Source organism: Zonotrichia leucophrys, chromosome 2, assembly GCF_028769735.1.
Source record: "Zonotrichia leucophrys gambelii isolate GWCS_2022_RI chromosome 2, RI_Zleu_2.0, whole genome shotgun sequence".
NCBI classification, from domain to species: Eukaryota; Metazoa; Chordata; class Aves; order Passeriformes; family Passerellidae; genus Zonotrichia; species Zonotrichia leucophrys.
The window spans coordinates 34,882,264-34,899,257 of NC_088171.1; the positions used below are offsets into that span (position 1 = coordinate 34,882,264).

Consider the following 16,994-nt stretch of genomic DNA (forward strand, 5'->3'; position numbering starts at 1 on the left):
GCTAGCCAGAAATAGTCAGCTGCCAGCTAGGCTGTAGCTTGAACTCTAAGCTGAATCAGACATGAAACAACCCAAAGACAGAAGCACTAACGAGGGCCTGGATATATATTAAAAATCTCTTGACTAAGTAGGTAGGAAAGTAATGCCTGCACTGAAGGCTGCCTTTAAGATCTTGTTAATGAAATCAATGTTTGGGGTCTATATTTCAAATAAGTTGCAAAAGAACCTCTCAAATATTACTAGTAAATGACTGTATTTCCTATCCATTCAGAACTATGGTAGTTTATAGAATCTGTTGTGTGGTTGATTTTCTTCCTGTTTTTCAGTGGTTTGGGTTGGAAAGGACCTTAAAGATCATCTAATTTCAAGTCCCCAACCTTGGGAAGGGACATCTTCTACCTGACCAGGCTGCTCCAAGCTCCATCTAACCTGGCCTTGAACACTTCCAGGGATGCGGCATCCACAACTTCTCTGGGCAACCTGGGCCAGTGGCTCACCAGCCTCACAGTAAAGAATTCCTTCCTAGCATCTAATCTAAATCTACCCTTTCTCAGTTTGAAGCTATTAGCCCTTATCCTGTCACTACATTTCCAAAAGTCACACTCCATATCTCTTGTAGGCTTCCTATAATTCTTGGAAGGTGCTATAAGGTCTTCCCAGAGCCTTCTCTTCTCCAAGATGAACAACCTCAACTCTCTCAGCCTTTCTTCATAGGAGAGATGACCCAGCCCTCTGACAATCTTCACCAGTCTCTCTGCACTCACTCCAGCAGGTCCATGGCCATCTTATGTTGGGGCCCCCAGAGCAGGACACAGCACTCCACATGGGGTCTCACTATAGCAGAGCAGAGGGCGAGAATCGCCTCCTTAGACCTGATGGTCACGTTGTTTTGATGCATCTCATGATGTGACTGGATCTCCAGGCTACAAGCATACATTGCCAGGTCACACTGAGCTTCTGGTCCACCCATACGCCCCAAGTCTTTCTCCCCAGGGCTGCTCTCAATCCATTCTTTGCCCAGCCTGTATTCGTGCTTGGGATTGCCCCAACCTGAGTGCAACACCTTGCACTTGGCCTTGTTGAAATTAATGGGATTTGCAAGGGCCCACCTCTCACACTGAGCAAAGTCTTTGAGCATCTCAGCCTGCTCCAAATTCTGGGCAACCAAGTCCTAACTCTATATAAGTCCTGTATCTATAGAGGCTTTTCTCACTGTTCTTGAAGTATCTCGTCAGGTTTAATTTTATGAGGGCTTCAGCTTTCCTAACCTGATTCCTGGCTGCTTGGAAAATTTGTCTGTATTCTTCCGACCTTACCCACCCTTGTTTCCAACCTCTGTAAGCTTTCTTTCTGTATTCTTCCCAGCCTACCTGTCCTTGTTTCCAACCTCTGTAGGCTTTCTTTTTGTGACTGAATTTGTCCAGTAACTCGTTGTTCATCAGCACAGACCTCCTGATGGTTTTGCCTGACTTCTTCCTTGTTGGGATGCATTGTTCCTGAGCCTGGAGGAGGTGATCCTGGAATATTAACCTGCTCTCTTGTGCCCCTCTTTCCTTCAGGGCCTTATCATTGTACTGTTCTGTGCAGATTCTTGCAGAGGCTGAAGCTGGCTCTCCTGAAGTCCAGGGTAGTGAGTTAGTCGTGTACCTTCCTTGCTGCCCTAAGGACCTCAAACTACACTGCTGCATGATCACTGCAGCAAAGGCTGCTCTTGAGATTCACATTTCCCACCAGCCCCTCCTTGCTGATGTGAACAAGGTCCAACATAACAACCTCTCATTATTGGCTCCTCTGTCTCTGGAGAAGGAGGTTCTTACCAACACATTCCAAAAACTTCCTGGATTGCTTATGCTTTGCTGTGCTGCCCCTCCAGCAGATATCAGTGTGGTTGAAGTCCCTCCTGAGGACCAAGGCTTGTGGATGTGAGATAGATCCTATTTGTCTATATTTGTCTCATTTGCTCAGTCTTCAGATCTGATAGGCTGTAGAAGGTCCCTACTATAATGTCACCTGTCCCTACTCTCCTGTTAACCCTGACCCATAAACTCTCATTCAACTCCTTCTCCATCCCCAGGCAAAGCTCCATGCACTCCACCTGGTCACTGACCTAGAGCCTGAATCCTTCCACTCCAACCCCCCAGTCAGAGGAGTCATCCCTCCATGTCTCTGTGATGCCAGTAAGATCACAGCCCTGCAGGTATGCACACACAGCATTTGCATTGAGTCATTTAAACTGGCCCCTGATTAAGCCAAGCTTACTGGCTGGAATGGCTGTAATTCTTTTGCGCTGTTCTTCATGTGCTCTCCTAACGGACCTGCAATTCACCTCCAGGCTCTGGACAGCTATTGCTGTTCTGGCATCAAAATGGTAGGAGTGGGATGAATGCAGGTTACCCCTCCCCAGATAACTCTAGCTTAAAGCTTTCTTCACCACAGCTCTGCAAGCCTGCAAGGAAAGATGCTCTTCCCCTACTCTGACAGATGGTTCCCATCCTTGATACAGAAGAACTGAAAGACTGTAGTACTGCTGAGAGCACCTTTGACTTCTCAGGGATGACTTACAAGACAGGTCTTTACTTTTTGTGTGTCTGGATTTGAATTAGCACAAGGAAATTCAAGATCTTACTCTACTCTCTAAATGTCACTTCGATCTGTAAATCGGCTCTATAAAGGTCATTCTGATACAAATCAGAATTATAGTTACTTTTCCTATTACCCTCGAATGACTTCAAGCTCTAGGAAAATGGGAAAAACATACATATCAGATGTCACAGAATCCAAAATAGTTTTCATCAACATCAGGGCAGATCATTTCTTCTCTGTGAAAAAGACTGATGAGCTGACAAAGCCAGGAAAACTTACTTTAACCTGCATACAGTAAGATATTTCATGATATATATTAGCCCTCGTTGTGAAATCTGTACCCATTTTATCCATTTTATTCAAGAAAGCTTAACTAATGTAATGGAATATTAGAAACGCAAAGTCATCTAATTCCAACCTAGTGAAAGTACTTGGTAGTGGTGACCAATCTATTTCTCTCTGAAGGGAAATTCACAGAAACAATTCCTGAAAATTTTGAATGGACTGTTAGCACAAATACAATTTCATAGATGTCCTGGTTTTGGCAATGGACAAGGTTAATTTTTGAAGTAGCTGTGAGGGGGTGGAGCCTTGCACCATGTGGGCATGGCCAAGACCTCAATGTTATTTGGTACCATCCTTTGCCATTGCTGGGGTGTGCAAAGGAACTTTCTCGGGCTTCACTGAAAAAAGGATGTTTTTTTCTGGTTGAAGAAAAGTGTGGTGGGCGGCTCTGTACACCATTGCTTTTCATTGTCCTGGGCATGGTGAACATTTTGCATTTAAATAATCCTCTCTTTTGTTATTAGTATGTTGCTGTTACTGTTTGTGTTCTTATATCATGGCTGCTTCCCATAAATAGTTCTTTTCTCAACCCATGATCTCTGCCTCTTGTGTCTCTGGCTAGAGGGGGAGGGGAGCATCTCATGGGGTTTTTTGTGGGAATACTAAACTGGGGGATAGCATTCCTAAACCAAGGCAATCAAGTAGATCTGTTCACTTCCTGGAAGTGTGACTCCAAGATAGTTGAAATATTCCATAACATTTCAATAATCAAACGGACAAGAACTCCTGACTGAAACACAGGAAGGTTGTTTTGCTTTTTTAAAACTCCATTCTATGAATTGGAGCTTTGAAGGAAAAAAACACAAGAAAATGTAAGTAAAGCTTATGTTTAGCTTCAGATTGTGAAGTATTTTGCCCCTTTTCAGTTGAGGCTGGAGATTCCTCAAGTGAAATAGTACAAAACAGCTCAGAAAGAAATTTCCCTTTGCTGACTTATTTGGAAAAGTAAAAATGAGACCATAGTTTATGGCTTCTCTTATACTCTTTGGAACTGACAACATCTTCCAGATGTCTCAGTGCACTGAATATTCTAACACTTTTCCTCAGCTTAGAATAGGGAAACAGATTCTCTTCCACAATTTGCTTCCACTTTAGAATTACCTGGTTCCTTGCATTTATTTTGCAGGTGATATAAATGAAACTGCCATTTGGAATAAAGCTCAAAGGCTGCCTTGACATGACTCAAGAGGAGTATGATATAAATCTAGCTCTTCTCAGGATCCAAAGTTGACATTTAATTAGCAACTGGGCTGTAAATGAAAGATGGAACTTCTGGCCTGCCAATGCTTTGGAAACAAACATGGCGTGGTAAACTAAACTAGATTTTTTTAAAACACAAAATCTTTAGAGCAGGTTTCACAGTAAGTTGACTAAATTGTATGTTTCAGTATCACATTTCAAGACCAAAGAGCTTCTCAGAAGTGTCTGGCAAACTTTTCTGACCCAAACACTTAAAATAAAGTTCCTCTGGCTCTGTTTGAGAGATTTTGATGACAAAATATTTTTAAGAAAGCCTTTGACTTCTACCATCTCTGATATGTGAGCAGGAGCTTGAAGTTTAGTAATGGTGTTTAGTGACTGTTACTGAGGCACTCCTAGTTATTTTCACTGTGGAATATTTTCTCCTCAGGCTCAGGGTTTCATCTACCTCTTTCTCCTTTGAATACATTCTTTTTTATTTCTTAAGTGGCAAAATCATGCTCTGCATTTCTCTTAAAAAAAGTCCCCACCTCAAACAATTCACAAACTGCATAGTATGTCACGCATCACGATGAAATGGATAGCAGCAAAATTCTTTCTACAAACTAAAAGGCAGTGTCTTAGAAGGGGTCACCACTGCACCACAGAACAGCCTGAACATGATCAGCTGTCTTGGCTACTTATTCAAGAAATCTTCCATCTGTATAGAAAAACAGAGCACAGTTCAAGAGGCATGAGAGGAATTTAATGCCTTTCCCTCTTACTGAGGATTCCAGCCTAAAGAAGGCTTCAGGACTGTCAGGAGAGGTGAGTCAGAAGAGGTGAACAGCAATTACAAATCTCTCTGAGGAGCTCTCTCTTGGTTATCATTGATGCTTTATAACCAAAAGCTGGCAGTTTCAACAGGCACAAACCAGGCTGCTATTCCTTCAATTAAAGAAAGATCTTTCAGGGCATTCTTCCAGGGGAGATGAAGACCAAATGAAAAAAACCAACCCTTTAGAAAGAAACTTAAAAGGGAGGGAAGAAAATGTGTGCCCCTATAGCATTTATACTATGAGACTATTCTGTACAAGATTGAGATCTATCAGTCATGAGAACAGAGATTGCATCATGAAACATGGCACAACAGGCAGAACAGATTCTGAAAACAACACACAACATGGCAACAAGCTTTGAGGCAGGGCCAAGATCAGGTTGCTTATCTCTAATTGCCTGGCAAACTCCAAGCAATAACCTAATGCTTTTTATAAGTATGTAATTTAAACAACACTTTATTGTCCCCGATGTTCAATAACATGCACACAATGTAAAAACTGCTACTTTTCAATATTTTAACACATTCTTCAAAGAAATGAAAGTTCCTGATCACTGGTCCATAAACATAAAATGTAGCAGCCATTGAGGGGTTGTGAGCCATGCAGCATTAACAAAGCTTTTTGGTGCTACCACATGCAAAACACTCTGGGCCCACTCTGAAGAGAAGTTGGATAATTTAATTGAGCAAATGACCAATTGTCCTAAATCAACTGCAAAATGACATGAACAGTATCAATAAGAGCTCCAGCACTTTGGAGATTTGCATTGGAATATCTGAGTTCACCAGCTTTGAGAATGCTGTTTTAGTTTTAAGTGCTACATTTTCACCTACATGGAAGAGCTGAAAATGGACAGAATGCCTAAGAGGTTGGGAGCACTCAATAAAGTGGTATGCATAAAACCTATCCTGTATGAACCCAAATGCCTCCCTCAGGACAGTATCTCCATGAAATGGATATTCAGTGCAGAATTATTTCATGCACTTAGATGAGACATCTCTTCCAGAGCTGATTTTATAATTTACCTTAGGCAATCATTGTTCTCAGTGAAGAAGTAGTTCAAGAGTCAGAGTTCTCTATCTCCTTCCTCCAGCTGTGTGTCCTATCAGTGGGATGCAAAGCTCTGACCTCCTTGCTCTTTGGCCTCTAAAAGCTTTGCTTTCCTGACCACAGAGTGACTCAGGACAGTGCTTTTCTTGGAAAAACCAAGGGCATGGCAGTAAGTGCATCCTCCTGGTATGGGATAACAGTAGGTCTTCAAATTCCTACTACCGAGAAGGACCTAAACCCCAGATCTCCCACTTTGTGGACAAGCAATTTAGATTACTATGTAATTACTCATGAGAAGCCCTTCTTCTGTCACCAGCTAAGACAATCCAGGAGAGCTCACAGAACGATGCAGAAACCTGCAGGAGATCAGTCTGTGGTCACATGGGTTGCTTTCTGCATTCCAGATGGCCTTAGGCAAAAGGACATGCACACAAGCAATTGGCTCTGCAAGGAAGGGCTTGCTAGAGATGCCCAGGAGCACAGTTAATGGTATCTGGAAGAGAGTGGGCCCAAAATCTGAGATGCTTATGCCACTATCAGCACCTAATTGAGTCACTTGGATTTCCAGTGCTCTCTCTTGAATTCTATCTTGAACTTAGGCTCCTAAATTCTAGACCAGTCATGCAAGAGTCACCAAAATGGTTTGCTCACTATATTCACAGGTCCATTGGGACTCCTTTATTAAGGCAGAACTCAAAAAGATCATGCAGATAATCTCACTGAGTGGCTCAGCAGTAATAGTGGCTAGAAAAAAGCTGGAGACTAAGGAAAAGCCCTGTAAATAACTCATTAATTCAGAGCTACAAGAAGAGCTCAGTTCCCCTCTATTCATGCCTATATATTATCCTGTATTCACAAGTTTTCACTGAAAAGACCGTTTGCTGGAAGCCCAGAGAGAAGCAATTGCACATACTTGACATGCAAGTCTTATGTACCTTAGCCATGAGTGTTGTTCCAAAGCCACCTTGATAATTGTTGGATGAGGGTACTCCTTCCATCACTCCAGGAACAGGGTTGTATGTATCGCTTGACCAACAGCGACCTGAGCTCATATTTAGGATTTTGGCCAGAAGCTTTGGGTCAAGGCCTAATCTGTCAAAGGTCAAAGAAGAGAAGTGTTAATGTCAAAACGCACAAGACATGGGTGACTTGTTTTATATCTTAGAACCCTACTATCATTCCTCTCCCTTTATTATAAGTCATGAAAAATGACAGAGTATTGATATTGGGGGCAGGGATGCCATATCTTAAATTAAAAAGCATCAATCCGCCATTTAAGCAGTAGGTTTTCAAAGCTTTTTTCCTTTTGCACTAAGAAAATCCTCTTCACCTAGCAATTTTGAAAGCGCAAGCAAATTAAAGGTCCTTTGAGAACAATAGTTACCTTGTATTTCAATTACTGACAGGCATTCCCTGTTCTGCTACCTACTAGGTCACATACTTGTTCTTCATATAAAAATATTCTCTGAATGAAGTCAAAAATTCACAAGCAAGTGTGGCAACATGAAAACGGTTGTGCAATGCGTTTATATGTGAACACTAGTGCATTTCTGAAGTAAACACGATACCGCAATTGATTCTGCTCTAATAATGTGATAAAAATGCTGCACTTAACAAAAAAACTTCACCGCCACATACAGCTGTGCATTCTTGTCTTTGCTATTATTAAATCTTCATTATATGCTCCTGCTTATGAGGCAAGTCTGCATTTCACTGTGACATATGTTATCTATTCACAAACATATATTATAGTTCTGGGTCAGCTGCTGATAAGGTTACTGATCCCGATAAAACAAAGCTTGTCCAAGTAGAAACGTCATTTGTTCTACCATGGAGAGGATGGCATAAACTGCTGCTCAGTTCAGACCCTGAAAATTCTTCAATATTTTACAAAATTAACCCTCTTATGAATTCCCGTTTATGCTGATAATAAGTTGCAAGTGTAATTTTACATCAATTGCATTAATACCAAGGACAAGCAGCAGCAGTTTATCTGGCATTGTCCAAATGTTCAGCTACACACAGGACAAAAGAGAAAGCAAGGGAACTATCTCCAGTAACAATTCAAGATGAGAAAAGGACATTTTAAAAGGGATATATCACAACCTTCCACAAAGTTTATTTAAATAAATTTCAATGTTTTTTATGTTAGATCTCACATCACAGACTTTTGCAGATTCCCCACAGCCTAACAGTGCTTCCAGACACAGTAGCGCTCAAAGTTTTAATTTGTAGATGAGAAAAGCTCTTCACCAGTGGAACAGTTGCTAAAATGCATATCTATCTATTCCAGTAGGCATTCTGGATTTGAAAAACTACATTTAACATAGTCAACCCTACAGCATGGCTCCTACTCCTACAGTGGCACTGTGTCCTGCAAGTCTGCCTTCCTAATACTAAGCAAGATAATTTTCTGTATTTCAGACAGCTTTTTAGCAGTACTGCTGTGCACTTTCATTTATTATTTGCTGCAGCAGACCCTGGAATTCAATGGAAAGTCTCCGCTGGCCTAAATGGGATCAAGCTTTATGCTCTTCCCCATTTTTTTTTCCAACCCTCTGATTCAACTGAATGCTTATAATGATAATTTATTTAAAAATACAAACTGTGTTTTCCAGCACCAATATGTTTTCACAGTACTTTATTGTGCATAGTGCATCAAAGTCCTCACCATAAAAGCCTTCATCAAGAGCCACTCCAAATAATGGCTTTAATTGTTTTAATAAAAAAAACCCACACTGGGAGCATGCAAAGCCTGAGCTTTCAAATATACAGAGGTTGCTTTTTTCCCCCTCAAACAAATCTCTTGACTTGTCTGTTTCTTTATCATTGTTACACCCAGATTAGTATTTTTACCAATGTAGTGCCTGCTCGTGCTATATCCAACTGCATGGAGAGGCCTGCAATTATAGCTGTGAGTATACTGCAAGACAGAGAGCTTATTATTTCAAAACACATATAACCCTCCCAAAGAATGCTCTTTTTACAGTGTTCCAACTACCTCTCTGTGAAAGTATACTTTAACAGATATGCATGCATTATACAGATATGTAAAATACTGTCTTGCACTAGATCTGACATATTTTTGCTCTGGGAAAAGAAAAAGGAAGATAGTGTCAGTTTGTATCCCTGCTTCTTCAAAATTCATAGCTCTTAAACACCATGCAGCTTCTCTTTAGGAGACCTGAATCTATTTTTTTTTCTCCTTTGCAGCAAGTGTATCATTAATAAGAGCAAGTTAGAAGTGCTTTGCATTTCATCTTTCTGAAGATTCATCCACTGGTGCATATATAACTGACAGTTAAAATTAGACATATATTAAAATCAGTTACTGAAGAAGTCCTCTGTCTTCCACTGTGCCCAAAGCTTGTAATGGTCTGAAACCAGCCAGAATATACAGTAATTGTCATTCAGCAAGAGTCTATCCTAGAAAGTCATGCTTCAGTGGAGAAGACTGAGTTTCCATTTGAAATCAACAAATTAATCCAAGACAGGTATCTGAAAGGGCAAGTTTAATAGGAAGCAGCTACTGGGCTCTCAACCATGATAAAATGTTATTGCTGTTTCCCTGTAAATTGGCTGGGAACATACGATACTCTCTGCATAAGAGCTCCACTGCTGTTCAGGAGATATACTGCTCAAGCTATCAAAATGATGACAGTCTGCCAGTCCCCATAACAACTTGCCATTGGACATGGCAAGAGCTTGTGCATGTGTGTGTGAATTTACAATTACCAAAATGTTCTTCTCCCTTATAAGCAGAAAAGAAGCTCATGTATTAACTCTACTTATAATAGAACAAAAACAATTTCTCCCTCAAATCAATGCTTCTTCAATAACATTCCTAATGAAGTGAACTGCAAAAACTAAGCAATAGATGCACATACTAAAAAAAAAAAAAAAAGATCAAAATAGGATCCCTTCACACCACAGCTCAAAACTCAGGTTTTGCTGAGCTCTAATAAAGCTTCAGCCTGAATTTTTCATACACTCCTTCAAAAGCTCAGTCTGAAGGGATGCAGAAATTAAAACAGTGTCTCACAAGAAAGATCCATCCTGTCTCATTTTAAGGTGTAATAACTGAAGTAGCTGAACTCGAGAGTTTCCCATCTCAAGTTGCCTTGGGTAAACACTGTATAAAGGTGAAAATATTCAAGATGAACCTTGCAATCCATCTACCACAGTTAAAAATTACTTTGCCATTGGTGTTTTAAACAAGGTAAGTGCTCTCCAATGCCATTACTAACCTTCATGAGACTTAGCTATAGTCCCATGCCAAAGACAGCAGAAGCACACCTTGGAGTTCTTTTTCAAGGTACTCTTTCTAAATTTTGCAGCGGGGAAGTGTCCAGGGCTAATTATTCCTCAGCCTGTTGGACATGCTCCTCTCTACTCTGTCAACTCTCATTTCTGCTCATGTCTTATATCCATAGCTCAGGGGTGCTCACAGAAACCAGATCTAGAGACTGAGACTACATTTAAACTTAGCACAAGAATAAAAATTCTTTTACTGTCTTTTCACTCTATTTATCTAAAAAAACCAGGTGGGCACAAATCCATGGAGTAAAATTGCTTAGGAAGGAGCTGTATTTGCAGCTTTTGGTATAAACTGGGCGGCACTGCAGTCCCTCCTCAGAGATGATTTTCTCTGCTATTGGAAGTACAAATTCATTTTGCAGCGAAGTTATTGCCATAGAGCCTTTACCGCTCTCCTGGTCCCTTTCATCCCAACCACATTAAGCAACCTTGTCCTGTCTTGTGTCACCACATAAGCCCTTCCTTGAGTCTTTGCAGGCAGTTTCTGATGGGACCGCAAACTGTCTGTCAGGCAGCGACTTCCATCTGACCTAAACACAAACCAGCTATCAGCAATATTTCACTTCTGAGTTTTATTTTGCTAGTATTAGAAATTGTTTTACTGGAGCTCAGGGCTCAGCAGAACAAAGTTACTGGCACTGAGATGATCAGCAAAATGAAAAAGAAAAATGTTTTCTGACTGTGGACAGTATCACTTCACGTTTGTACTTCTGATTTATGCAGTTTGCATGTACTCTGTGTGTCAGTTTGACACAGCAAGTCAGTATTTTGCAATATGCACACTACTTGTAAAACTGCACAGCAAAATGTGCTCAAGATTTTTATACTGACAAGTTGCATTAACATGCTAGAAAGAAAAGAAAATATAAATGACAATGTGAATTCATTTCCGCAACGTTTGCCACACCTTTTAACTTTTACTGGTAACATTCATAAATCATCAGGAAAGTAATGGAAAAACTGAACATAACATGCATTTCATTGGTCAGAACTATGGATAGGAATATGTTAAAAAAGTATTTATGCAATTTAATCCAAATAACTTTGAGAGAAAATGGATATCTTTATTAGTAAATAAAGATGATGTTCGAGTAAAGTAAGTGAAATATAAATGCAAAAGTACATGGCAATATGGCCTATTTTTCTGGGAGTTTATTGTGGAGTTTTTGTTCATAAATGTCAGTTTTCTTTCTTCCTCATCATATTCTATTTGCTACTTATGTTGAAGCTTGGAAAAATTCTCTAATTTCAAATAGAAAAGAAATAAAACAATAATTTAAAAATATGAAATTACTAAACCAGTGACTCTAACTACTTCAGAAAATGAAAATTTAGACTGCATGGTTTATGAAAACATTAGAGAAGAAGTGATATTAATAGTTCTTTGAAGACTTAAGTTTAGAGTATATATTAGAATTCATGGAAGGTGTTGTAATATGATCCTGTAGCTACATCTAGTTCTGACAGCAGTATTTTGAATAATTAATTATTCAAAGTCCCTAGAACTCAATGTAAATGATGCAGCAGATATACACAATGCATGACATAAAGACATTTTATATTCTATATGAAAGTTGAGAACACATCTAAGTTCCAAAATTCCTATTCTAAATTTTTAAATTTTCAGTATCCTTTATCATTATTAAGTCAAAGTCAAAGACTTTCTTCACCAAATATGCATCAATCTAATAAACCAGGTTCAGCTTCCTACTCTCTTCAGAGCAGGCAGCCACACTATCCTTTGAGCTACAGAGTAGAAAAAAACTTCCTAAAATTATTAATATAGCAAAACTTCTAATAATTGGAATGACAACTGTAAACTTCTACATTAGAAATTTTTACACACTCCAAGTGGATAGCACTTATTCTAGTCATAAGCAGAAGTCATCTTCTCAAATTCTAAATCACACTAAATAAAATAAATGCAAGGATTCTAAATTACTTCTTAAGGCTTTAAATAACCACCTCTGTCATAAACTTCATGCAGTTTTTGACTATATGAGATTCTGCCCTTTCTATACTTTGTTTAAAATTAGCAGGTTTTTTCTACAATAAATATAGTTCCTCTTGATAACCTTAATAGTAAGGCAGGGAGGCTTATAGATTGTTACTTTTACATTGGACTTTTGCTCACAAATGATGAATACAGATTCAGCCAAAATTTAAAGTGGAAAAGGAAAAAATTCTAAATACCTTCAAGCTACAATGACTGCAGACATCAACTTACTCTTCATAGGGCTTACACGCCCCAGAATACCCCTCTTCCAAACCTCTTGATTTTATTTTAGTCATTCCTACAAATGTAGATAAAACTGTAACAAAAAATTAGTTGCATGTGCCTTATTAAGCAAATCATGACTTAAAGCAGAACCCAATGCAAGCTTTCTGGATAACACTGGATTTAAAAAGTTGTAAACAATGCTACTGGTTTTATTATGGCTTGATGCAGACATGCTTCAGTATATTACAGACTCTCAATTTTAAAATGTAAATGGTACAGGATATTGATAAACCAATTAGCACTGATGCAAAGCAAATTCCTCTTTTATCTCAATTACAACATGACAACTTAATAGGTCAAGACAGTCTAACATCTGAGACAAGGGCAATTCAATAAAACAACTGCATCTTGATATGGTAATTAAGAGGAAATGTGAATCCATTACATTGTCCTGTGTATGTGTGCATATGTAGGTGTTTTTTTTTTAAATTTATTTAAGCATTTGATGCCCTCTTGCTGTTTTTATAGCGTATCAAATTCACATGAACACAGTTGAGCCTAGCTGATAAGTACCTACAGTATCTGTAGTTTTAGCAGGCAAATTTTAAGGATGCAACTGTGCAGATAAATAATTCATGAAAAGCCCCTGAAAGATACACAATTGCAAGATAATCTCTTCAAACACAGGACTTCTCTGTCTATAAATTTGCAAATTATTTTGATTTGGCGACAAGAATTTATTAAAGGTTCAAATACCTTGATCCTGAACGTGTACTTGCACGCACTCAATTGGAAAATAAAACAAAATGACAAAGACCCCAGCAGAATAAATACATCACAATTAAAAAATAAAAATAATTTTGCTCAAATATGATGTCACTTAAAAGTTAGATGTAGCACATCCTAGAAAAGAAATGGCAGCCAGCACTGGCAAGAGTCTAGTAGCAGTATACTGCAGCTTTCTGACAAACTAGGAGTTTTGGCAATTAGGACAAAGTGCTCTCATAAAGTCAAAGAAAGGTAGATGTTCTGTTTTATGCTTTCATCTTAGTTTGATATACACACTGTAGTAAAGTTTCACTTTATAATTTAAGAAATAAACAAAGCCAATGAGAGCCATATGTGAGTATAATATTCTGAATAGATTGTACATCAGTTTAGAATACACACAAAAACTTACCTCTATATCAGCTCTGGATGTTTATCATGAAAGACAAACATTATTGCAGGCTGCACTACAGCAGAACAAATAAATAACTTCAGATGCAGAATGTAACAACCTATGCAGCCAATACAAAAGAATATTTCCATGCTGAAAACGCCTCCTTTAGTTAAATAATCCCTTCAGCCTGTTCATGGCTTTGTAAGACAACTTCTGGCACAAGTTTACCTATTTCTTTTAATCATTGTCTCAGCAGAAGTCAACCATAATACATAAAAACTGTAATGGAAAAAATGTTTTTGAGGTGTTCAATCCACCACAAAAATCAAACCAACCTGATTCCAAGATTCATAGCCTCAGCAGTTCCAATCATACTGATGGCCAAGAGCATGTTGTTGCAGATCTTTGCAGCCTGAAAACATGCGAAACCATCAATTATTTTATGCATTTTCACAGAACTAACATACAGGAATCCACTAGGCTCAGGACAATATGATCAAGTATGTTCTGGCAGCTTTCTTCTAGAGTAAACTTAGATCTGTGACAGCACAAAGTTAATGAAAGTTGCTCCATGGCTCCTTTACAGATTAAAAAATACCTTTTTTCTTAGTACTGTTCAGTTAGCATACATGCCATGTAGGAGCTCTTTGTTCTTCAGAACATCCAGTAAATCTAAATTCAGATGAAACAAAATCAAAATGTCTTTTCCCTAAGAAGTATCATCTCAACAGGCCAGTGTGGAGAAATGTCAGTCAGATTTTTATACTAAGTTACACAACATACTGGACAAAAGTTCCATGACATTATTTAGAAACACAAGGTTAGAGACAAACAAACAACAATGAAGATATATTATCAAGCATTTAGTTCTTGAGTAAAAGAATAGGCATCAATAAATAAAAAGCCAGAAAAAGGAAAGACTGAGATAGCTATTAGCCCCTCAGAAAGCATTACCTGTCCGGTTCCAACCTCTCCACAGTAAACCACATTGGAACCCATGCATGTCAGCAACTCTTTGGCAGCATTAAATTCTTGTTCCACTCCACCAACCATGAAAGTAAGGTTTCCAGCTCGAGCAGCTCCAACACCTGAATCAAGATAACATTGGATTTAATAATACTATTTAAAAGCCTCAAAAATTAGGCAGTTTCTCTTACCAGTAAGGGTCTGATGATGCAAAATACTTCACTTACGACGAACCTCTCAAATTCTATGTAAAAGTAACACTACATTCCTAGTACTCAAAGGATCAGCAATCTAAATTCTGAAACATCTGATGGAGATAAAATCACCTTATCTTTCAGGCACACTAGCAGAAAAGTCATAAGACTTGCATAAAACTGGCAGTCACTTTTTATAGTTTATACAAAGAAACAATCAACTTTTCCTGCAACTTTGCGCTCCACAAAATTCATGCTGTCTGAATTGCTAAATAAAATTTCTCTTTTGTCAAACTACTCTTCACATACAACCATTAACAAACTACTGCTCGAAGATAGCTCTGCTTTTATCAGCCTCTCTAAACCTAGGCTAATTTTTACCAGTGCTTCCTGAATTTCACATGATTGAACAGCTAAAAGACACAAGCATATAAAACCAAGTCTTCTGAATTTCTGCAGTTTATGATGTTCTTAATCTGAAGCAAAAGTCTCCTTAATCTGAGAAGCTTTAAGTTAGCTCCCACATAAACTTAATGTATTTACAAAGATGCAATTATTACATAAAGACAATGTAAAAATTGTTAATACACACACACAAGCACACACTACTCCCAGTTGTATTCCTGAAGTCTGTCTTGTCTTTAGAACAGTTCAGTAAACACACACCACAGTTCTTTGAATATACAGTTCCTAAGCACAACACTGGCAAATTTTTCATGTGATATTACCTCCACACCATGAAATATTCTATTCCTTAAAAGAAGCTTAATTCTAATATGAATTACTCTTACATCCCTAACTTCCTCACCCCTGGTATTTAATGGGTATAACTGCTAGGAAAATTCGGCCTAAACTGATGAACAGATCAGCTTCCTCACTAATTTTCACTCTGGCAAGAAGCAGAGCCACAATAAATTTTCTGTTCTATGCATCAGACATTAGCTGGTTAGGGCGTACAGCTGCAGATAACAACTGACTTTCAAATCAAACATGCTCAATTAGGTACAGTGCTCCAAAGTGCTTACCACAGCTAAGGAAGTGGTCAGTTTTGGACTTTGTTTACAGCATCAAGGATAGTAACACTGCAGCTTTTCACACTGGCAAATTTGTTGAATTTTTTGTTTTCCTTTTCGATAAAAATTTCAACTGATACTCTCACTGTGTGCAAGCGCTCTATGTGGCTATGTCTACAAATGCCCCTTTCTGTATCTTGCAAGTCCATCCTGCCTTTCAACATCTACTATCTTTTTCAGTCATTGAAGAATTGCAGACAAATTTTACAGATCAAAAGTCTCAAAAAGAGTAAATACCCACCAATTATGCAAAACTAGGCAACTGTAAAGATGCTCCCAGTGATGACCTGCTCAGTCTATATTAGAACCTAAAATCACAAGATTTCTGGGCTTGAAAGTGACCTCTCATGATCATTCAATCCCCTGCTCAACAAGGGCCAGCTGAGGCATGATGCCTCAGGACTGTGTCCAGTCAGTCTTCGAGTGTCTCCAAGGATGGAGACTCCACAGCCTCTCTAGGTAACTTCTTCCACTCTTTGCCTACTCTCACAGTAAAAAAAAAGTGTTTTCTTGTGCTTCAGATGGAATTTCTTGAGTTTTGATTTGTGACTCCTGTCCTGTCACAGGGCACTACTGAGGAGAGTGTAGCTCCTTTACTTAATTCTATCCCATCAGGTCTTTACACACATTAATAAGATCTCCCTGTGCCTTCCCTTCATGCTAAACACTCTCAGCTCTCTCAGTCTCTCTTAATATGAAAGATGCTCCAGACCCTTTGTCATCTTCAGGGCCCTTAGCTGGGCTCACTCCAGTAAATCTGTGTCTTTCTTGTGCTATTAAGTCCAGAACTGGAGCATCCAGAAGAGCTCAGACCCACAGCTTTAATGAAACAATTGGTCTGTACACAGAACACTGCTGAGGCACTGAAATATATACAGCAGTGAAGATCTTCCTGCCCAGGTTGAGAGACACCCAATTTTCAGCCAATCCTTGATCTCAATTGAACAACTCCTCTCCAGGCAACTCACAGGAACTGGGCAAAGAGCAAAGCCCAAACTAGCTAGCACAAACAGGTCATTGTTGTCTTTTTGGCTACCAGTTCACTATGTACATGACCGCAAAGAT

The 16,994-nt window shown here is 38.9% G+C and overlaps 1 protein-coding gene across 1 annotated transcript in view; it reads right to left on the bottom strand.

The window, feature by feature from the left end:
* HIBADH (3-hydroxyisobutyrate dehydrogenase) overlaps positions 1–16,994 on the bottom strand; it is an 86,415-nt gene that overhangs the window by 1,870 nt on the left and 67,551 nt on the right. The window contains exons 5-7 of the mRNA XM_064704532.1: positions 14,651–14,784; positions 14,032–14,108; positions 6,932–7,088 (exon numbers count right to left, since the gene is read on the bottom strand). Coding sequence (XP_064560602.1) covers positions 6,932–7,088; positions 14,032–14,108; positions 14,651–14,784 — 368 coding nt within the window. The remainder of the gene's footprint in view (positions 1–6,931; positions 7,089–14,031; positions 14,109–14,650; positions 14,785–16,994) is intronic.